This window comes from Bos indicus, chromosome 24 (assembly GCF_029378745.1).
Source record: "Bos indicus isolate NIAB-ARS_2022 breed Sahiwal x Tharparkar chromosome 24, NIAB-ARS_B.indTharparkar_mat_pri_1.0, whole genome shotgun sequence".
In the NCBI taxonomy this organism is placed as follows: Eukaryota; Metazoa; Chordata; class Mammalia; order Artiodactyla; family Bovidae; genus Bos; species Bos indicus.
In genome coordinates, this window is record NC_091783.1 from 60820223 (window position 1) to 60843962 (window position 23740).

Genomic DNA, 23740 nt, shown 5'->3' on the forward strand with positions numbered 1-23740 from the left:
AACATTTTAAAAGCTGGCAGATACCATCCATAACATGGCATTTTAAATTATTTAACCGCTGATGCTCTCGCATGATACACTTGCTGACTCTGAGCCCCTCAAGGGCACCGCGCACATGTGTGTGCCTGTGTGCTGAGTCACTGCAGTCATGTCCAGCTGTTTTGTGACCTTGGGGGCTGCAGCCCACCAGGCTCCTCTGTCCACGGCATTCTCCAGGCAAGAGCACTGGAGAGGGTTGCCATATCCTCCTCCAGGGGACCTTCCCAATCCAGGGACGGAACCCGCGTCTCATGTCTCCGGCACCAGGAGGCTGGTCTTCACCCCTGGCACCACCTGGAAAGGTCCTACATCCCTATAACACTTTCTTCCATACATTTTTTGGCTGTATACTTTTTGATCAACTTTTCATATTACAATTATCTTCTGTTATTATTTTCTAGAGAGAAAATGGAAAAGTAAACAGTCTTCTTTCTAGCATGACTGATCAGTTTTTAAATTATTTTTCATTTCTATGCATAAAATGCATAAAATTGGTATCTTTACACACAGACTACCATGCTGTTTACCGTCCTGGTAGAAATTTGAGTTCCACAAACACAATCTAATCTGTTAAATTTGATTTCAAACAATTCTTTTTTTTTAAATTTAAAATATACAGCACATGTTATTATTGCATTCTTCTATATTCCTGATGAGAGAACTGCCATTTTGTTAAGGTATCAAAGAATTGAATTTCACAGAAAGAGCATATTGTTTTATACATTTGATGATAAGAATTTTCCACAGACTGCTTTTGAAGCTTTGTTTCTCTTTCACTCCCCCGAACTTCTGGTGCTATATACCAGAGCAAAGGCTCACCGGGACTGTGACTCAGTTTCTAAGCAGAACCTTTTGTCTTGATGCCAGTTACCTCAGCACACCAGGCCTTAGAAGTATTTCTCAAAGCCATTCCTACTCCAGAGGAATAGAAATAACTCAACTGTACACACAATAAACTACAACAAAAACACATAAATATATCCCCCCAAACCCGAACTAACGGTATCTCCAACTCAACCTGATCTTAGCTCCGTCTCTAAAATGTTTATCATCAGAATGCCTATAGCCATTCCAACATCATCTGACAAAAGGGGAAATTTTAGACTTCGTAACACAGAAACATTCAAACATACAAAAGTAGACCGATTAGTATAGTAAATAAATTCAATAGTTACTGACTCATGGTTGATTTTGTTTCAGCAATTTTTACCTGCTTTCCTTCTTGAAGAATTCACAACATTTCATCTACAAAAGTTTCAAAATGTACTTCTAAAACATAAGGATTCTTTAAAAATGACTACAAAATTAGTAATATATTTTTATTAATAAAATAAAAATTAATAATAAATTAATCATTAACATTAATAATAAATTTTAAAATCATACTACAAAAAGTCCTATTTTATCCTACTACAAAAAATTAATAATTACTCCCTTGTATCATATATTGGGCTCAAATTTCTATCTCATGAGATGCTGTATATTTATTTTTTCTTGTTATTTATTTAGGGCATGAGATTATTTGGCCTGCAGCGTCTGCCTCAGTCTGTATTTTTCCAACCACATCCCTATGGTGTCATGTGTTTATCGTGTCTTCCTGTCTTCTGTACTCCTCTTCATTGGGAGTTGGATCTAGAAGCTGCATGAGATTCTGGTTTGACATTTTCTGGCAAGAATGCGTCAAATGGTGGTGTCAGAGGCACTTAACCATCTGGTTGTCCCTTGCTTCTGGAGGCTCGCCGCTGCGGATGATCACTGCCGCCTCAGGACGGAGTTCCCCAACAGGCCCGAGGAGAGCGATTGTGTGAAGGCGCCTCGGGAGACCAGCATGGCGCCTGTGGGAGACGGTGAGCCGTGCGGGAAGCAGGACCGGGAGCGAAAACCAACACCAGTGTGGCCTCGAGCGCAGCCCCGCGGAGGGCAGCTTCTGAGCAGCGCAGGCAGCACCCGCACCGCGCCGACTCGGGGCTGCGTCCCCACACCCGCGCCTGCCAGCGACGGGCCAGGGCGCGCGTGACCGCGAGGGGCTGCGTCCCCACACCCGCGCCTGCCAGCGACGGGCCAGGACGCGCGTGACCGCGAGGGGCTGCGTCCCCACACCCGCGCCTGCCAGCGACGGGCCAGGGCGCGCGTGACCGCGAGGGGCTGCGTCCCCACACCCGCGCCTGCCAGCGACGGGCCAGGACGCGCGTGACCACGAGGGGCTGCGTCCCCACACCCGCGCCTGCCAGCGACGGGCCAGGACGCGCGTGACCACGAGGGGGTGGCGGGGGAGCCCCAGAGAAGAGCGGAGGCCGGAAGGCTGCCCATGGACTGCAGGGACCGTCTCTACGGCTCCTACAGTCCTGTCTTCACCGCCCTGTGGCCTGCGCCTGAGGAAGGTCAGTCCTGTGGTACGCTTCTCCTCCCACCCGCGACCACAAGGGCCGTTGTTTCTAAGCAGACCTTCCAGGCCGTCCTGTGGACAAGCTCCGTCCATCAGCGGAAACAGCACACTGTGGCCGAGCACTGAGCTCCAGCAGCATCAACACCTCTTCTTCACACTGCCCACTTCAGAAATGAACGCCCGACTCTGGAAAGCAGGGAACACACCAGCGCTTCAAATCTAGCCTCATAAATATTAGTGCTGTCGTTCATTCCCTAAAATATCGCCGTCCGTAAAACTGAGGTGTTTCACTTTGTGTGCACGTGTATAAGAAATTCATCCATCTGTACGAAAACTTCCGTGGGGAAGTTTTCTCTTGGGAAGGCCAACCCCGTCATCTCCCAGCATTTGTGCGCATGGACCATACCTCAGGGACTCCATGTACCTATGAATGAACACTGCGTGCTCCTAACCAAGGTCGAAACCCAGTAAGAAGCAAAACCGTGGGTGACGCCGTGGAGTTACCCAGGGCCCAGGCTGCTCATCGTCTAACCAGAAAACCTCCAGCTCATTTAACTCACCTGTCTCTCGCCAAGTTCTGGCTTTTGCCAAATTCTGACAGTTTTCCCGTCACAGTTTCTCAACTCTGTCCCGTCCCTTTCACTATCTTTTTTCAAAGTCAGAGTTGTTCCAAGGAAATGCAAAACTTGGTTAAAACTAATAGCCAGACAGACTTGGAGAATAAGCAAGGTCTCAGAACAACAGAACCTGGAGAGGGAGGAGGCGGGGGAAGGGAAGCCAGGGCAAGTCTTGCCTTGGACTGGGGGGCAGCAGGAGCTGAGGGTGGGAGAACTGAGCTTGTGGATGAATGGATGTGTTAACAGTAACCTTAGCTCCTTTGTTTGACCAGGATCATCTCATTGCCAGCATTTGCCAGCATCACACTGGCAGGGGAAGGGAACGTCTCAAGCACCTCAGATCCCCTGTTCGATGGAAACCACAGTTCACATCACAACCCCCTGCAGCCTTCTTCCTTCTTGCAGCCTCGACTCCAAACCAGTTGCAACTGAGTCCATTCAAAATGCTGCAGCCAAGAGTCTCTTTACTGCCTTCCTGCTGGACTGAGCTGCAGCGGGTGCTTCTCTGGTACAGCGCTGGGGGCGTTAGCACCTCCAGGTCCTTGAAGGGGCACGCTGGACGATCTTGCTGCCCTTGCATCCATCCAGACCCCCCCACTTCCCTCAGAAACCTAGTTTGCCCTAGCACCGCCCCCTGACCTTGGGACATTTCTCAGAGCCTACCTTCTCGACGAGAACCGAGTCCCAATGCCACCCCACCTCCCCGTGTTTCCCGCCATCAGCCACTCACCCCAGATCCATGCTGGCAGTGTTCGCTCATCAACTGAACAATGTGCGACTCTGAGTTCCTAGTGCCTGTCTCCCTGTCATTCCCACGTGCTGCCAAGGAGAGTGCTTTCAGCCATCCTTGCGTTACCTGCCTCCAGTTGGCCTTTGGTGCCCCCACAGGGCAACAGGGAGAAGCAGTTTTGTTATTTCACACCCCAAAAGATGAAGGATCACATCTCTCGTCTTTCCCCAGTAGGTTAAATGTGGAGATGACCCTGACATCCAGAAACAGAATTTTTACCCCCAAATTTGGCTTTGCAGGACAGCTGAGATGCTGAATGGTTCACAAAAACGCAGCAGAACCTAAGACAGCTGGCATCTGCACGGTTTCCAATCGGCATGTGGAAACTGTGGCAGTATAAAATTGTTCTCTGGGCTTCCCAGGCAGCACTGGTGGTAAAGAACCCACCTACCAATGCAGGAGACATAGGAGACCCAGGTTAAATCGCTGGATCAGAAGGATCCCCTGGAGGAGGACATGGCAACCCACTGCAGTATCTTCAGTATCTTGCCTGGAGAATCCCATGGACACAGGAGCCTGGAGGGCTGTGATCCATGCGGTTGCAAACAGTCAGACAGGACAAGCGACTTAGCATGCACGATTGTTCTCTAATTGTTTTTCTTTTAACAGAAACAATAAATAATTATGGAAAAATTGAAAACATGAAAATGTTATAAAAGAAAATCGAACCATCTCTAATCCCACTGAGTAGAAATGATGCTGTTATTTTTTAGGGTATTCCGTGCCTGTATTTTTCTACTCAGGCAATACATTATTGTATCTAATTTATATACTATAGTATGGATTGCTTATTAATATAAACAACTTCAGTTATTTTTTGTGAATATACTCTGCCTCCTTGAGAATCCTAAAGAATTACCTTTCACCATGTAAATTCTTAATACTTGGTGAGTTCATTTGATTTTTTGTGAGTTCATTTGATTAATTGGACTACTCCCATAGAAAGTTTATGGCAGATTTTGAGATCAACAGAGTTAAGTACTGGTCTGTTTTGTACCACCTAACAGTCTATGACCTGAGCAAGCTTCTTAAATCTGTGCCTCAGTGTCCTCTCATTTAAAATGGCGATAATTGATGGTGTCTACTTCAGAGAGTTACTGTGATGATGAGGGTGGAAGGTTCTCAGCCCAGAGTCTGCGTCTGGAGGCTCTCGGGGAAGGGCAGTTCCCTTTAGCGTCTCTGCCGCCTCTGTTTTACGGGCTCATCAGGTAAAGAATCCGCCTGCATGTGGAGACCCGGGTTCTATCCCTGGGTCAGGAAGATTCCCTGGAGAAGGGAATGGCAACCCACTCTAGTATTCTTGCCTGGAGAATCCCACGGACAGAGTATCCCAGGGGCCATGGGTCCATGCGGTCGCAACGTCGGACACGACCAAGCAACTAACACACACACACGTATGTTTTACTCTCATACACACAGAGTTGTAGCTTCCTTAAGTGCTAAAATAATAAGGAAACCTTATTTTGTAGTAATTAGAATTTCGCTCTGAGGTTCCTGGAGCCACCTTTATCTCAAATGATTTTCTTTATAAATTAACATTTCTGCTTTTCTGTCAAATTCAACTCCTCTTCTCCTTCAGGAATCGCCTTAGTGTCACCGTTGGCCTTTGCTTAAATACCACCTATTATGCTGGAGAGTTTATCACTTCTCCTATGGACAGAAACAAATATTTATCACAATTTCACACTTAAAGTAATATCACTTACATTTGCACTATATTGAAAGTAACAGGAAAACCAACTAAACAGTGGCTTAAAAAAACCAAGGTTGCAAGGTTTTCATATAAAGAGTCCACCCCATTTCTACCTGTCTGCCCCTTCTTGGGCTTCCTCCGTGCTCCAACGGTAAATCCGTCGGTAAAGAATCTGCCTACAATGCAGGATTCCTGGGATCAATGCCTGGGTGAGGAAGAGCCCCTGGAGGAGAAGATCTTCGATCTCTGTGCCTGGCCTGGAGCCCCCTGTCCGTAGAAAGTCTTCTACAGCCCCAGGCAGTGCCTCTGCTTTCTAGCAAAGCGCGAAAATACGACCTATTGAATCAGGCCTTTACAAAGAGGGTTCCCAAACGCCTCACCAGGCAACGTGCTCTTACACCTCCTTGGCCAGACTACAGCCACATGTGACTGCAGAGGTTGACGTCAAAGTTTCATAGGACCATGCAGAACAAAACTGAGATTCAGTTCATGAAAAAGTCTAAGATAATTAATGTTGGCTCCACAAACAGCTGTGTCTGCCATAAGAGTTTATCCATGTCTGCCTTTTATTCCTTTCCACTTTGAAAGAAGACCAGTCAGAGGATCTGGGAATAGCTCAAAGCTCAAGGGACCAACTCAGACCCACCTGGGAAGTAATGAGCTGGGGGATGATGAGGCCAAGGTCAGTGGGACCACTGAGAGCAAACAGGGGAAGCAGAATCCTCCATCCCTGGGAAGGATGCTTCATGAAGGCAACTTCTTCCCCAGGAAGGATGTTTCATGACAGCTCCTCCGTCCCCGGGAAGGGTACTTCATGACAGGTCCTCCGTCCCCGGGAAGGGTGCTTCATGACGGCTCCTCCGTCCCCGGGAAGGGTGCTTCATGACGGCTCCTCCGTCCCCGGGAAGGGTGCTTCATGAAGGCACCCGGAGGACCTCCAGCTGCTCTGGCAGAGCGGGAAGGCTGGGAGTGGGAGGGAGCAAGCCGAAGACTGAAACAGAAACAGCTGCTGGCAGTGCCTGCTGGCCCAAAGGGGATGGTCTGTGCACACTCAGTGGACCAGCTCCATTCCACCCATTCATATGTAGGAATCATTGCTTCCTTCACTTCTTAGGTGCTTGGAATGACTGTTTTCCCATTTAAGGTTAATATGCATCAGCTTACTCACGGCTGTCAGCCTGGACTTGTAGAAACACCATACTCGGGACACCAGTATATGGTGCTCGCTTAGCACCCGTCACTCTAGGAGTTTCATTTTTTGTGGCTTATTGCAGACGTCCCCCTGGGGCTGAGCCCCTCGCTTGTCATCTGTTATTTGTCTTCATGATGACCTTCACATGCCTCCCTGGCTTCAGCTATCACTCCTAAGCTTCTCATCCTAGGATCTGACCACGTGCCAGACCCTGACTGAGCACTGGAAACGTCACAATAAATAAGACACCGTCTCCATTCTTAAAGACTGTATGGAAAACCTCACCCCTCCTCATGGGTACAAGTGGGAGAAGTCTTCCAGGAGGAAGAAACTTTGATCCAGGTCTAGGATGGACTACAAGAAAGACTGAGACTGGATGCTAACAAAATTGCACCTGATTTCTATGCAAAAATAGTGCCTTTCCATTGATGGGCATAAAAATGGCCTGAATAAATGGAGAGATATGGCATGTCTCTGGATGAGGACATTCAACATTATAAAGTTCTCAGTTTTTTTTGCTTATATATGTATTTACTACATACATGTGATACATGATACATAAAAATGCTATCAAACTGTACATATTCAGTTAGTGAAGTGAAAGTCACTCAGTCGTGTCCGACTCTTTGTGACCCCATGGACTATACAGCCCATGGGATTCTCCAGGCCAGAATACTGGAGTGGGTGGCCTTTCCCTTCTCCAGGGGATCTTCCAAACCCAGGGATCAAAGCCAGGTCTCCTGCATTGCAGGCAGACTCTTTACCAGCTGAGCCACAAGGGAAGCCCCATATTCAGTTAACTTGGCTATTTTTAGTCAATATTAGGTTCCTATTTATGTTGATAAATGTAGATCTTATCCATTAGTTTTAACTGTTGAATTGAGTTCCACTGTATGAGTAAGCCAGTGTATTGATTATTTTCCTACTAAGAGACAGTTATTTTGTTTCATTTTTTGTTTGTTTGATTTGTTTTGCTTTTTTTTACATTTTCAGAAAAAGAATGTTTTAGGCACCTTGAAGGGTAAAAACCAGAGTGAAAGAGCAGACAGCTGCGTGTAGTTGAGCAGGTCTGGAAAAAGACAGTGAGAGATGAGTTACAAGAGATAACCCAGGAAACAGCTGAGGACTAGCTCACAGAAGATCTTATGTGCCATGAACTCCCATATGTACCTGCATTTGGCCCAGGACTCTTTTCTAAGACTTGATTAGTCAAACCAGGAGGGACTCCCCCAGGATTGCATTTGGGCATCTCACGTTGAACAGGAAGAAAACCCATCACCTTGGACTGCCCTGGTGGTCCAGGGGTTAAGGACCCGCCTGCCAACGCAGGGGGCACGGGTTCAACGCCTGGTCCGGGAAGACTCCACACACCGAGGAGTGAGTAAGGCCGTGCACACAGCTACTGAGCCTGTGCTCCGGAGCCCACGCTCTGCACGCAGGGACGTGCCGCAAGAGAAGCTCCCACACCGCAGCTGGAGGAGCCTCCGCTCACCTGCAGCTGGTGGAGCCCCTGCTCGCCGCAGCCACAGAAAGCCTGCATGCAGCAATGGAGACCTGGCACAGCCGAAAATAAAATTAATCAAGTTTTTAAAAAAGAGAATTCAACATTCTGCCTTTAAATGCCCTCTTCCTCTATTTTTTAAAAACCTAAACCAAGGTACTCACATCCACTGAACATCCAAGCAGAATGACCCACCATCTGTGTCTGCCTGCTCCATCCCACACCTGCTGCGTCAAGTCAATGGAACAAGCCTGCAGCAGATTCCAAACAGAATTCTTGTCCCTGTCCCTGTCAGAGTGAAGGTTTACCCAGATTATTACCTAGATTACTGCCATCTATGCATCTTAAACCCCTCCAAGTGAATAATAACTGTCCTAACAGGCCTACTTCAAATATGACATTTGTGAAATCTCCTCCAATTGCTCCTCCTTGTCAGGAGCTATCAGCTTCCTTTCTGGGCGCCCAGAACGCTTTGGACATATATAAATTATGCCACATACATCATGAAAACCCAAGTATTCATTTACATGTATCTTTCTCTCTCACTGAAATATGAGTGACACACAAGAGGAACGCAGTAAATCTTTGTGAAAGGATCAAACAAAACAATTACAAAGAATACTTAGAAATAAGGAAGATTATTAGTCTAGGTTTCTGGAGAAGAGCATGGCAACCACTTCAGTGTTTTTACCTGGAGAATCCTGTGAGTAGAGGAGCCTGGCGGGCTACAGTCCACCGGGTGAAGAGTTGGACACGACTGAAGCAAACTATTAAGATATTAAGAAGAGATGGCAGAAGATATTAAGAAGAGATGGCAAAAATACACAGAAGAACTGTACAAAAAAGATCTTCACGACCCAGATAATCACGATGGTGTGATCACTGACCTAGAGCCAGACATCCTGGAATGTGAAGTCAAGTGGGCCTTAGAAAGCATCACTACGAACAAAGCTAGTGGAGGTGATGGAATTCCAGTTGAGCTATTCCAAATCCTGAAAGATGATGCTGTGAAAGTGCTGCACTCAGTATGCCAGCAAATTTGGGAAACTCAGCAGTGGCCACAGGACTGGAAAAGGTCAGTTTTCATTCCAATCCCAAAGAAAGGCAATGCCAAAGAATGCTCAAACTACCACACAAGTGCACTCATCTCACACGCTGGTAAAGAAAGGCTCAAAATTCTCCAAGCCAGGCTTCAGCAATATGTGAACCGTGAACTTCCTGATGTTCAAGCTGGTTTTAGAAAAGGCAGAGGAACCAGAGATCAAATTGCCAACATCCGCTGTCTCATCAAAAAAGCAAGAGAGTTTCAGAAAAACATCTATTTCTGCTTTATTGACTATGCCAAAGCCTTTGACTGTGTGGATCACAATAAACTGTGGAAAATTCTGAAAGAGATGGGAATACCAGACCACCTGATCTGCCTCTTGAGAAATCTGTATGCAGATCAGGAAGCAACAGTTAGAACTGGACATGGAACAACAGACTGGTTCCAAATAGGAAAAGGAGTACGTCAAGGCTGTATATTGTCACCCTGCTTATTTAACTTCTATGCAGAGTACATCATGAGAAACGCTGGGCTTGAAGAAGCACAAGCTGGAATCAAGATTGCCAGGAGAAATATCAATAACCTCAGATATGCAGATGACACCACCCTTATGGCAGAAAGTGAAGAGGAACTCAAAAGCCTCTTGATGAAAGTGAAAGAGGAGAGTGAAAAAGTTGGCTTAAAGCTCAACATTCAGAAGACTAAGATCGTGGCATCTGGTCCCATCACTTCATGGCAAATAGATGGGGAAACAGTGGAAACAGTGTCAGACTTTATTTTTCTGGGCTCCAAAATCACTGCAGATGGTGACTGCAGCCATGAAATTAAAAGACGCTTAGTCCTTGGAAGGAAAGTTATGACCAACCTAGATAGCATATTGAAAAGCAGAGACATTACTTTGCCAACAAAGGTTCGCCTAGTCAAGGCTATGGTTTTTCCTGGGGTCATGTATGGATGTGAGAGTTGGACTGTGAAGAAGGCTGGGTGCCAAAGAATTGATGCTTTTGAACTGTGGTGTTGAAGAAGATTCTTGAGAGTCCCTTGGACTGCAAGGAGATCCAACCAGTCCATTCTGAAGGAGATCAGCCCTGGGATTTCTTTGGAAGGAATGATGCTGAAGCTGAAACTCCAGTACTTTGGCCACCTCATGTGAAAGGTTGACTCATTGGAAAACACTCTGATGCTGGGAGGATTGGGGGCAAGAGGAGAAGGGGAGGACAGAGGATGAGATGGCTGGATGGCATCACTGACTCGATGGACGTGAGTCTGAGTGAACTCCGGGAGTTGGTGATGGCCAGGGAGGCCTGGCGTGCTGCGATTCATGGGGTCGCAAAGAGTCGGACATGACTGAGCGACTGATCTGATCTGATCTGATCTGAAGCGAATTAACAGACACCCACACAGTCTAAGTTTCAGAAATGGGAATATTGAGAACTAAGTCACAGGATTCGGTAGATAACTTAAAAGTAGGCAAAAAAAAAAAAAAAAAACCTCCAGGTAGCTAGTTTGAACAAGACTCAGGATGATTGTGCCCTTCTCTGGTGGCTCAGACGGTAAAGCATCTGCCTACAATGCAGGAGACCTGGGTTCGATCCCTGGCTCAGGAAGATCCCCTGTTGAAGGAAATGGCAACCCACTCCAGTACTCTTGTCTGGAGAATCCCATAGACAGAGGATCCACGGGGTCCCAAAGAGTCGGAGGCGACTGAGTGACTTCACTTTTCTTTCTTTCAGGATGATTAAGTCTGAAAACAGACACATTAAAACAATCGTAGCCCTTTTTGAATTTCAAAAGCAAGTGAAAATTTCATTCTGTGTCTGGCCCCAAGAATTAATCAGCAACAAATGATACCAATAGGGACACAAAAGCAAAGATAACAGCAGCCCTCTTGAAAAGCCAGACCTTACAAGCTGGAGAACATGCGTGTGCTTAGTTGTTCATTCGGGCCATGGGGTTCTCCAGCAAGAATACTGGAGCGGGTTGTCATGCCTTTCCCCAGGGATCTTCCCAACCCAGGGAAAGAACCCAGGTCTCCCGCTGGAGAATAATCTACTTTTAAAATGTCTTGTGTTAACAGTTATATCAAGTTTGATGTCCCTTAATACTTCAAAATGTACTCAAAATGCTTTCTTCCTACAGAAAATCCCAACAGCCTTCATGGCTCTGGTCCTGTCAAAAGACGGGCAATCCTCCATGAACTTGCTGGGGAGACTGGACAGATACATTGGAAGTGGCCAGAGATGTAGGACGGAGGAGACACTCTCACCCTCACAGACCCACGTGGAACCGTAACCATTGCAAATGAGCAGAGCCCTGTGGCACTAGCTTCAAAAAAACAGTAAGATGCTAAATACTGCTTTCCATTTAAATAGAGAAAGCTGCTGCTGCTGCTAAGTCGCTTCAGTCGTGTCCAACTCTGTGCGACCCCATAGACGGCAGCCCACCAGGCTCCCCCGTCCCTGGGATTCTCCAGGCAAGAACACTGGAGTGGGTTGCCATTTCCTTCTCCAATGCATCAAAGTGAAAAGTGAAAGTGAAGTCGCTCAGTCGTGTCCGACTCCCAGCGACCCCATGGATTGCAGCCCACCAGGCTCCTCCATCCATGGGATTTTCCAGGCAATAGAGAAAGCAGCAGGTATTTTTTCCCTGCAGCAAGTATTACATTCCAGTTTCATCACTTAATCTGTGCCCTCCTGCAGCCAGGCTGTTGCTGGCACTGTGACGGGGTGGGGCGGACACATAGCCGGTGCCTGGCGGTCAGCCCTTAACCGTCAGCGCGAGACCGTCTGAGTGTGACTGTTAGCACTCGGCAGTTAGTGTGTGTCCGTTAGCACGTGACTTAGCCGGCGTCTGTTAGCAGGTGGCTGTTAGTGCGTGACCGTGAGCCCATGACCGTTAGCTTGAGGCTGCTCCCAATGGCGCTCTGGCAATGACTGGCATCACAGGGGTGCCGCCGTGGCGGTCACCTTAGGTCACAGTCCCCAGGACCTGCCCTGTCGGGGTGGCCAGAGGAGCCTGCGGGCCGCCTGGGCCCCAGGCACCTTTGTGTAACAGTGAAGACGGCCGGTAGGGTGCGGGGGCCTGGCTCAGGGGCAGTGCCGGCCGAGGTCTGCTTCCGCGACGGGTCCCGGAATGTGAGAGGGCCCAGGGGCCTGCAGGAGAGCTCCCGGGAGCGTGACTGCCCGCATAGGGACCCTCCTCTCGGCCGGGGCCGGATCTCAGAGGGCGAACGTCAAGCTCGGGACCTTGAACAAGCAAAAGGAGGGGTGATGAAGCCGCTTTTCTTACTATGGGGTGTAAGTGTTAAAAGCAGCACAGAGGCTTGGAGACACAATTTAATGCCTCCCTTTCCCTTTCTTGTCAGAACAGAGAATAACACTTGTTTTGATGGAGGTTTATACGAACATGACCATGGCCTGACCTACGTGGATACCTGCAAGAACAAAGAATCCCACACCAAGAAGTTTGTGACAACTAACCACACCACTCCCTCACCTTCCCAGTGCAAGGGCTTTGCTGAAAGCTTTCAAGGAGTTGGGTTTTGTTTTTTTTTTTAAGCATGTCTCCTTGCCTGGCCCGGAAACAAACCTTTCTTTGCTCCAAACTCACACATTTCTGTACTTTGGCCTCACTGTGCATCAGGCACAGAGACTGTGTGCAGTAATGGTCCCACATTCTTCATCCACAGAGATTCCACTGGATGGCTGACACATTCGCTTCCAACTCCTTCCCCTTGCCCTTAATGATGACAACCCTGTGATGATAAGAATGTCCAACAGCTGGAAGGTGTTGCAGCCTTTATCTAGGGGGCCTCCTGGGGGTCTCTCTTTGTCAGTGTGACAGCAGAGACCCAGTATAGCAGAGCCAATGTGACAGCATTGTCCTGAGCTGTTTATCCTTCTAAGGTTTCAGCAACTCTGGAAGAATAAATCAAACCATCTTGGGACAGACTCAGGCCATTCAGACCATCTGCTCTGCAAAGAAATAGAAGAAACTGAGAAGCTTTACAAATATTTTAGTTGAAGGAAATGCCATTATTTAGATAGTAGTAGCTGGCAAACAAATAAAGCTTCCAGAATTTTCTGCTTAAAATTTTTAGAAACAATTTTCTCCTCTTTCTTTTCCTTATTGTGATTCTAGTGATTCAAACTGAAAAGCCTTGTGCAATAAAGGATAACAATTCTGAACAAAGTGCCATTTTGAAAATGATCTACATGTAGATTAAAAGTTGCTGGAATTTCCTAGGTAAGAGACGTCCCTTTTAAAGCAACTCCCTGGTTCTGTTTTCTCAGCTCCTTAGAATACGAAGCTAACAAGGTCAAGGTTTGGGGTTTGCTGTCCAAGTAAGTAAGTTACCATCAGAGGAAGAAAGGAACAACGTCCTCACTGGCGGCAACAGTATCCTGATTCCCAAAAAGCAGATCCGTGTGCTTGTCTCCAGTTCAGTAGACAAGTTCCACCATGTCTCCACGTGAAAAGCGGCACGACCTTGGAGCGTCCCAGCATCCCGCAGACAGGGACAAGGCCCTCACGAGTCACATGGAGGCTGCAACCATGCTGAGAGCCACTTCCAGGAGCCTCACTGTCCTTGTTTCTCTCCCTGGAGTTCTCTGGCGCAGGAACACAATTCCTGGCTGAGATAGGAAGGCAGCAGGAAGAAGCATTGCTGGGAGGAGAAAATCTGCTCCATTTTTCTGACAGCTTTATGCTACTTTTCCTTTTTTCTGCCCCTTTTGGGTAAACTGATGCACATAACCCTTTGGATCTCAGCTACTCTCTTCTATTTTTCTCCTACCCCCACTAGCTGTTCTGTCCACCTACAAAGCCTAAGGAAAACATGATTGCAAATCCTGCCTGCAGTGTGGCTCAGCTGGTAAAGAATCTGCCTGCAATGCAGGAGACCCCAGTTCGATCCCTGGGTTGGGAAGATCCCCTGGAAGAGGGCATGTCAACCCACTCCAGTGTTCTTGTCTGGAGAACTCCACGGACAGAGTCACCTGGCGGGCTACAGTCCATGGGGTCACAGAGGGTCGGACACAAGTGAGTGACTAAGCACAGCACAGCACATAGGATCTCTAACCATTTCAAGTTCCTTAATCCAATCTCCTAGCAACCCCATGGACCGTAGTCCACCAGGCTTCTCTATCCATGGGATTCTCCAGACAAGAATACTGGAGTGGTTGCCATTTCTTTCTCCAGGGGATCTTCCCAACCCAGGGATCGAACCTGGGTCTCTTGCATTGCAGGCAGATCTTTACCAACTGAGCTACAAAGGAAGCCCCCTAGCTGACATATAGAGGCTCAAGCAAAGTTCTTTAAAGGGAGAGAGAGAGAGAAAGGGAAGGGAGGACGATGGGGTAGATGAATGAACGAAAGAGAAATTCATTTTGTTTCTTGATCTTTGTTGTTGTTCGGCTACTAAGTCGTGACTGACTGACTCTGTGACCCCATGGACAGCAGCACACCGGGCTCCCCTGTCCTTTACTATCTCCCAGAGTTTGCTCAAACTTATGTCTGTTGAGTCGGTGATGCCATCCCACCATCTCATCCTCTGCCACCCCCTTCTCCCTTTGCCTTCAATCTTTCCAGCATCAGGGACTTTCCCAGAATCAGCTCTTCACATGAGGTGGTCCAAGTACTGGAGTTTCAGCAATTGTCTTTCTTGAAAGAAGTCACATTTGCTCTGTTGGCAGCCAATAGAACTGATGGAATTGGCCAAGTTGAATTTGATGAGGCAGGAAATGGGGAGTTTAGTAGAGCTGACTGTAGCACTTCAGGGTATATTCAGGAGCAGGGCTGTAACTTCGAACTGCCAGTCAGAAAACGGGAGGGGAGAGGCGACCAGGTGGCAATAGAGAACAGCGCAGGTCCTCCTGATAGGTCTGTTATTAAAGGCCGTCGAGGAACAGACAGCAGTCGCGAGCATCTGCAGTGCGTGTTGAAGCACTCTCTGCCCTGGGCCAAACCCACCAAACCTGATCCAGGCCCCACCAGCTTCCCGATGCCGGCGCCTCCCGGAGGAGCCAGTCCATCAGACAGACGAAGGAAGCAGAGCACCTCATGCCACACTAGGGCAGAGACCCAGGGGACAGCTCAAGGGCCCACCTCTCCATGTTCCTCCCTCTCAGACCTCCACGGCCTCAGAAGCAGTAAAAGCAGCAGCTCCATCCAGCCTGCAGACACACATGGGATAAGACCTCGTGAACTGGAACGTCATCACACGAGACTCACGGCTTCACAAGGGGCTCGCCACTGGAAGGCATCCCTCTCAGGTGCAGAGAGTGTGCTCACGGTGGGCTGCCGGGCCGTGGCTCATGCTGAGTCTGGACCAAAGGCTGAGCGGACTCGCGTGCAAGGATCCCGTGGAAAATGCCCTCACCTCGATGAGGTCACGGACGCCACAGGGTCAGGGCAGGTGAGGCCGTGGTTTAAAGGACAACCAGATGCAGGACTTTCTGGCTTTAACTGAATCCAGACATAGAAGTACCAAAACTGAAAAAGCCTCAGGATCTCTTGACTACTTCCAGAAAAATACGGCAGGAATGTCCTAGGAAAGCCATCAGCGATCTTGACGTTATTTTACTGTTCACACTTCAGGCTGAACTATGGGGCTCATACTCATGACCTGGTGAGCAGTATGGCTTAGCCAAGCAAGTGCTAGAGCAAGTGCTCCATCTGAAAAGTGGCTGATGAGTCTGTAAAAGTCACCTCCCCAAGTGTGTTAGCTTCCTTGGGCTTCCATAACACATCACAAATGGGGGACAACAGTGGAAATTTATTCTCTCATAGTTCTGGAGGCCAGAAGCCCCTGGTCACCTTGTTCTCTCCTTCCTGCCTCTTCCAGCTTGCAGTGGCTCCGAATATCCCTTGGGCTAGGGCAAATCACCTCGATCTCTGCCTCGGTCTTCACAAGGACTTCTCCTCCTTCTATCTTCCCCTTTTCTCTCTATCTCCTTTTTTGGTATCTGTTCATTTATTTATGGCTGCGCTGGGTCTTCATTGCTGCACCCAGGCTTTCTCTAGTTGCAGCAGTTGGGGGCTACTCTGCATCGCAGTGTGTGCGCCTCTCAGCACGGGGGCTTCTCATGGAGCGTGGGCTTCTCACCGCAGGGGCTTCTCATGGAGCATGGGCTTCTCACGAGCGTGGGCTCTAGGGGGCGGGTTTCAGCAGCCGTGACTCACGGGCTCAGCGGTGTGGCACACGGGCCTGGGGGGCGGGTTTCAGCAGCCGTGACTCACGGGCTCAGCGGTGTGGCACACGGGCCTAGGGGGCGGGTTTCAGCAGCCGTGACTCACAGGCTCAGCGGTGTGGCACATGGGCCTGGGAGGCGGGTTTCAGCAGCCGTGACTCACGGGCTCAGCGGTGTGGCACACGGGCCTAGTTGCCCCACTGCATGTGGAATCTTCCCGGACCAAGGACTGAACCCACGTCCCCTGCACTGGCAGGTGGGCTCGTAAGCACTGGAGCACCAGGGAAGCCCTCCTTTTCTGTCTTTTCTACGGACTCTCGCCGTTGGATTTACGGCCCACCTCGGTAATTCAGAATGATATCATCTCAGGAGTCTTGACTTTACTACTCCCTCCACGACCCTTTTAAACGTCACGATTCACAGGTCCCAGGGGTTATGAGGTGGACCTATCTTTAGGGATTGAATTGGGATCCACAATTCAATCCATTGCACTAAGCGTCTTCTGGTCTTCCAGGACTTGACAAAACTCCAAGTGCTTGAAAATATTCCCTTCCTTCCAATATTTCCTTCCTTCCTTTAATGCTGATTAAAAAGAAGAGGGAGGAAGACAGCTGACACGTGCCTGAAAGATGAATGGTAAGAATCTGGGTACACGTGTGCTCCATGCCCGGTGCACACGTGTGGGCAACTTCAAGGGCTTCCCAGGTGGCTCAGTGGTAAAGAATCCGCCTATAATGCAGGCGACGCAGGAGACAGTGGTTCGATCCCTGGGTTGGGAAGATCCCCTGGAGGAGGGCACAGCAACCCACTCCAGTATTCTTGCCTGGAGAATCCCAGGGACAGAGGAGCCTGGCGGGCTACAGTCCATGGGGTCACAAAGAATCAGACATGACTGAAGCAACTCAGCACACATACAGGCAACTTCAAAAGCATGTTTTCCTAATTATAGTGGATTAGACAAACACAGCTGAAAAAGTCTACCTTTTATGCCACCTGCTTAGGTACAGTAACTGTGTTTACAGAAGCAAAAAAATCTGCAAATGCTCTTATGCAGATTTCAGGATAGAATGTTTGAGGGGAGACTACTCATTAAAAAAAATTTTTTAAAGGCCTCATGCTAATTGTGGGATCCTGGGTAAGTTATTTATAACCATCCTGTGCTTTGGTTTTCCCATCTGTAAAATAGTAAAATAATACCTCCTTCACAGGGTTATTATGAATATCAAAAAGGTAGTATTTGTAAAGCATTTAAAACAATGCCTGGCACACTGTAAGGGCTGTATAAGTCTTATCACAATATTTTAAAAAGCTGTAATTAGAAACCACACTAAGCATTGAAGAGACACTTACAAATACATGCATATCAATTAAAGTTCTTGGGGTGTGAAAGTAAAAGATGCAGATAAAAATTTTAAGGAAATGAATGGCTTATGGAATAATTAGGAAGAGTTAAAAAATGGCTGGAACCAAGGGAAGCTGAGCAGCAGAGGAGACTGCCTAAAGGGACTGCAAGGACACTGCTGGGCCGTTCTGACCCGTTGACCCCAGTTTGGAAGGGATAAACAAACAAGTATATACAACTGAGCGCGCGCGCACGCACGCACACACACACACACACACACACACACACACACAGATAAACAGCACGTAAGTGGAACTTTGGACTTGTCATTATCCACAGTGTTCTCAGAAATACCAGTAAAATCAATCCCTCTTTTTATTGCATAAAGATGTGGTGGAAAGTTACTCATTGGAAGGTTACTGGACGGTCTCACTTAGCCATCAATGACTCCTGACATTTGAATCTTAGTGTCTCTTTGTTCTAGCTTGAAAATCTTGCCCAGAGCTCAGATTGGCCTGGCTTGGGTCAAATGTGTACCCCTAGTCAACTGTGGTGAGGGAAGTCATTAAAAACCATGTGACCTGCTAGAGACACGTGGTTAGCAATGGAGGCAGTTACTGCAGAAGAAAGAGAATGCCACGGAGATGGCCCAGCTGAGCGCCACGTGCTCACACCGCATATTGGATTTAAGAACTGATGGGAATTATAATCAAACCTAGAATAAAAAGTTTTTAAAAAGAACTGATGGAAACTAATTCATAAAGAAAAGCACATTCACGAAGAAAAACACTGTGTTCTAACATAACTAAGGGAGGGGAGAGGAGTGACCTGGGAAGAGAGAAATAAGTAAAATAAAAAGCCAGGGAATGCACAAAAATTTAACTAGTAATCACCTTCTCTAGTGGCAAGTCACAAGAAAAGGTGTCAGTACTTGTCATGAATTTATTTTTCTGGTAGAGGACCTAACCTCGGATGCATAAAGACTTGGTTCAATTTCTAGTTGACTGGATGTCCATCCCTTACTACTGAAGGTTACCAGTCCAACATGACTCATGCAGAGGCAGGGAAAATTGCCAGTACTTTTTAAAGTTTTCCCACAATAAAAGTAAAAATGAAAATGTTTTTTCGAGCTCTCAGAAAAAACAAAGATTCAATTAAGTATATGACACTATTTTTTGAAACAGTGTGATAAACTGAGGTTTTTAAAACATAAAGGTATGTAGGGACATTTCTGAAGTATGTGTACTATGCTGAAGGGGAACTCGGAGGTTGGGTGCGCAGTCAAGCAAGTGGAAATTTGGGGCATACTGCTATCTTTTCTCTTCACAATGCATTCATCAGGTTAAATTCCCCAGTTTGGACCCATAGCAACTGTGAAATGTATGCTTTAGGCTGGTAAGTTTGAGGTAGTTTGCTATGCAGCAGAAGATAACTAATATCTTCATTTTTATTTGTCTGACCTTTTATCTGTAGATCAAATCCATGGGCTTCTTGCCCTTGGTACGGCCAGCATTTGACTTATTTCCAAATATATTTGATCAGGGAACGTTTTTTTATTATGACATCTATTTGGATCCTCAGAAACTCATGCTCCAAGGGATATACTTTGAGAAATGCTGCTGTGTGGCAAGTACTCCAATGCTCAGGGTGGTGACTTGACAATTAACGACCTGTATTAGTGTCTCTAAGGAAATTAATAAGTGATACGTTAGTTCTGAAACATTTTTATAGAATGAGTATTAAGAGCAGAAATCCTGCCCACCTTTTTTTTTTTTTTAACAAACCATGCTGATGCAGAAATGGGAACACACTGCAAGATATTAACATTACCATAGTGTTGAAAGCACCCACCCTAACAATCCCATTCTGCAACACTCTACAGATGGAGAGAATGTTGATATAAAAAGAACTCTGAAAGGCTGAGAAGTTACCGAGCCATCTCCCGTCCCTTAAAGTGGCTCTCAGAACTGCTTCAAGGGGACCCTCTCCGAACGACTGAGCCGGGTTGGCTCACCCTCCTCTGGGGGGTGGTCAGCCCTCCTACCAAAGGGCATCCAATGCGTGTCCAGAGCTCACCTGGTTCTCCCCAGGAGAGCACCAGGAGCCCGCAGCTCGGTGCCATCTCGAGACAAGCTCCCTTCAGCTCGGCCCGCTCCATCGGAAATGACGTCTTTGATGGCCCAGTGGTGGATCAGAGGCGGAGGGGCACACGTGTCCCCGGCCACCACAGAAGTGGAGGTGGGGTGCGGGTGGGGGAGATGCACGTCCTCACGTCTGGGCTGGAGAAACTCAGGGCCAGTTTGTCATGAGAAACAGTGAGTGGTGGGTGGATTTTCTAGGTGTGTAGTTCAGCTCTATCATGGTTCAATCATCTGAGGGGATTATTGTGAGAATATGCCTGGTTGGGAAGGTCCCCTGGAGGAGGGCATGGCAACGCACCCCAGTGTTCTTGCCTGGAGAATCCCATGGACAGAGGAGCATGGGCAGGCCATGGGGTTGCAGAGTCAGACACGACTGAGTGACTAACACTTTCAAACTACCACTTATTTCCCTAAAAAATAAAAAAAAGCACTTTGTGTTCTGAATATAGCACATTAAATAAAATGGTATAGAGAATTAAAGCATTAGTAACTTACAGACAGGCTGCAGGCAGTTTCCTAAATCCTTAGAGTTTCCTCCAAGATTTATTCATGCTCCATGAGACAGTGGTTTTTGGTCACTGTTGTTGCTCAATATTTTCCCAACCTGATATCCCCACCTTAATTCTTACACCATTCCTAATTTAAACACATGTTAATCAGCAAATGCCTTAAGTCCTGACTTGAAAATCTGGTATTCATAGTTTGGATGAAAAAGTAATTAAATATCTTAAACAGAAATACAATTTACTAAATTAAAAGCCCAGGGCGGAGTAGAAAGACGAGTCCTCATCTTCTCCTGCCAGAGCACCAAAATCACAACCAGCTGTTGAGCAGCCATTGGCAGGAAAACACTGAGCCCACCCGAAAAAGATACCCCATGTCCAGGGACAGAGAGGAAGCCACAGCGAAACAGCAGGAGAAATACATTTCACTTACACTTTATTTTTCTGTTATTCAATATAAAAATACGCATTTCAAAATACTTCAAGATATTGTGATAACCCGTGCAAAAGAAAAGGCCCAGCGTGCAAACTCTGTCCCCAGGTGGGTCCGAGCGGTCCCGTCTGGGTACTGCAAGGCCGGCCCGCAGCTGCAGGGGCGACCCCTGTTGTGTAAATTCACACTGACTTGAAATAATATTAAAGAGACATGCTTCAAAAATAAAAATAAAAATAAAGTACAGAGCACCTTTTACCCTGTTGCAATAAAATATTCAGTAATTCCTCTGTGTGAAACTCTGGAAAAAGATGAAAGGCAAAACTAGATATAAAAGGAAAAATAGCAATGTGTTTATAAAGTCAGTTTTCTCTGACTTGTGAAAAGACTGATCAAACGCCCTTTGAGGCGCTGTGGAGGTTCACGGGCTCCCCCTCTGCCAACACGGTTCCAGCCACAGCGGCTTCCTCACCGTCCACCTCGATTCTGTACCACAGACCGACACGATATCTCATATTGACATCAGCACATCTTTTTTTTTTTTTTGTACTACTGTATGCTTTTGCTGTTATACCATGAAATACTATCACAATACTATTTATACTTCGTCATAAATAGGCATTAAGAAAGCAGTTTGCCAAGCTGATTTTTGAATCTCCTAAATTATATTTCTTCACTCACCTGCCAATTTGAAAAATCTACTAATCTGTAGAGGGCTTTTCCTCATCATTAATGTGAATTAGTGATGCTATAACTTAATTTAAAATCAATTATTTTTTTTTTAATGGGACTCAGACCAAGAAAGCCTAGCATCAGCCAGACTCTCCTGGCACATCATGGGCAAACACCCAACTCCACAGTGATATGTAAAGGTCACTTCAAGAAAAATCCAAGTAAAAATTACTCTCAAGATGTTTTGTCCATTACAGTTAGTTTATAAATAGAAATTAAAATTTAATAAGAAGGCTTTGGGCCTGTGGCACAACCTGAAAGAAAAGCAGCTTCAACATGGATTCTTATGACAGTGCCAGCAAGTTTAACCACTGATTAAAGACTCTGCCAGGGGCTTTTCCCTGGAGGCACAGAGGTTAAGGCTCCATGCTTCCAGTGCGTGGACGGCACAGGTTCAACCCCTGGTTGGGCGAGACCCCGCGTGCCGTGCAGTGCACCCCGAAAATAAATTAATCAAAGATTTCTGTTGGAACAATGCATGATAAAAGCTACGGAAATTAAAGTTATTAAGTCTTACAATTAAAAAACACCTGCAAACATTTTTCTCCACATCCTGATTTTTTCTAGTGCTGTTGAGTCATTAGAACTACTTGCAAAACCAGTGCTGAGAGCTGATGGATATTTACGGGGCCGCCTGGTGATTGCCTTCAAGTTCAGCCAGTGCACTGATTCCGGATGTGATCAGCACTGCCCCCTCAGGAGCATGTTACACAGGAAGCTGTACAGTGGGGGCTGGAGATTGCTATGGCTGCTCTGAAACATCAGTGAGAAGAAGAGTTTCCAACCAGAGGGAAAAATGAAAATGGAGAATGCCTTACAAGGCTTTTCCACAGGTGTAGCCACCATTTCACGCACGCCAAACCTCAAGAAAATGGAAGCTCTTTTATTCCAGATAACCTGTAAATTCAGAATTCCACATGTAATTTCCTTATAGATGCAGAATGTGCTACACGTTGATTTCCATCTTCTTAATGAATCCTTGACAAGACTTTAGTTGAAAAGGAGAACGAGAAACAGCCCCTGGATGCTGAAAGATGGCTTTGGCAACTTTATATGACGTGGCTTTTGGGTCTGCCACACAGACTGAGTTTCCTTGTCGTGAGCATCTGAGCTAGGCAGTTGAGAAACACCATAAAGATGGTCATGGACATGACAATCACGTAGTGGCTGATGCTGCAGGAGAAAAAGAAACATGTTACAGGCGGACAGAACACTCAAGAGGAAGAGCATAAGACTCCGCTAACATTTCTAAACGTACAGGTGATCCTTGAACAACTCAGGGATTAGGGGTGCCAAGCTTCTGAGCAGTTGAAAATCGATCTACAACTTTATAGTTGGCCCTGAGCCTCCTAGGTTCCTAAGTATCTGAGGTTTGGTCTCTTTGCCCTCAGCCAACCACAGATCATTAGTACTGCAGCATTTACTATCTAAAAAAAAATCCACATATAAGCGGACCCATGCAGTTCAAATCCATGTTGTTCAAAGGCCAACTGCATATACAAAATACATAAATTACAAAGGATATGAATGCTTTTTAAATAGAATCAAAATGTTAAAAAGAATGAATTTGTTGCAGAAGTAGTAGTGAAAGTAAGTAACATTTTGAGACAGCTCCGACAACTATAACCTGACGTGAAGCTGGTATTAGCAGTGCCCGTGTCTCTGTCACCATCAGAAACTGAGTTTAAACATCTAGCTTCTACAAAATAAATGTAACTTTCCCCTTATAATTCTCATATCCTCTGAATCACAGCCACAGACTCCCCAAGATGTCCCCAGATTCAGTAATATGGTATTTTGGAGCACGGCATTCCATACTTTGACAAAAATACAGGCCACAGAGAAAGAAAGAAAGATGTTACTCAAACTCAAAGTCAGTGAAGTGAAAGTTTTAGTCAAAGAGTCTAAACAAAACAAAAAGGACACATCTCTCTGTTAATCTGAGTCAAACCACTGTGTGCCAGACTTCTGGAAAAAGAACACTGTTAGAATTACTCAATCCCAGCTCCCATCTATCAGCAATAGTAAACGTTCAGTTTTTCTTTTTAAGCACCATACTACATTGTCCACGGCTTGATAATCAATTTGCAAATATGGAAAGAAATTGAGGATACAGATCTGACAAACGTGCAATAG

General features: G+C 46.6%; 1 protein-coding gene across 3 annotated transcripts in view; it reads right to left on the reverse strand.

The window, feature by feature from the left end:
* Positions 1–20858: 20858 nt before the first annotated feature.
* PIGN (phosphatidylinositol glycan anchor biosynthesis class N) overlaps positions 20859–23740 on the reverse strand; it is a 105114-nt gene continuing 102232 nt past the window's right edge. For all 3 annotated transcript variants that reach the window (XM_019986836.2, XM_019986837.2, XM_019986835.2), the window contains one exon: positions 20859–22777. In XM_019986836.2, the coding sequence (XP_019842395.2) occupies positions 22654–22777 (124 nt within the window). In that variant the 3' untranslated portion in view covers positions 20859–22653. The remainder of the gene's footprint in view (positions 22778–23740) is intronic.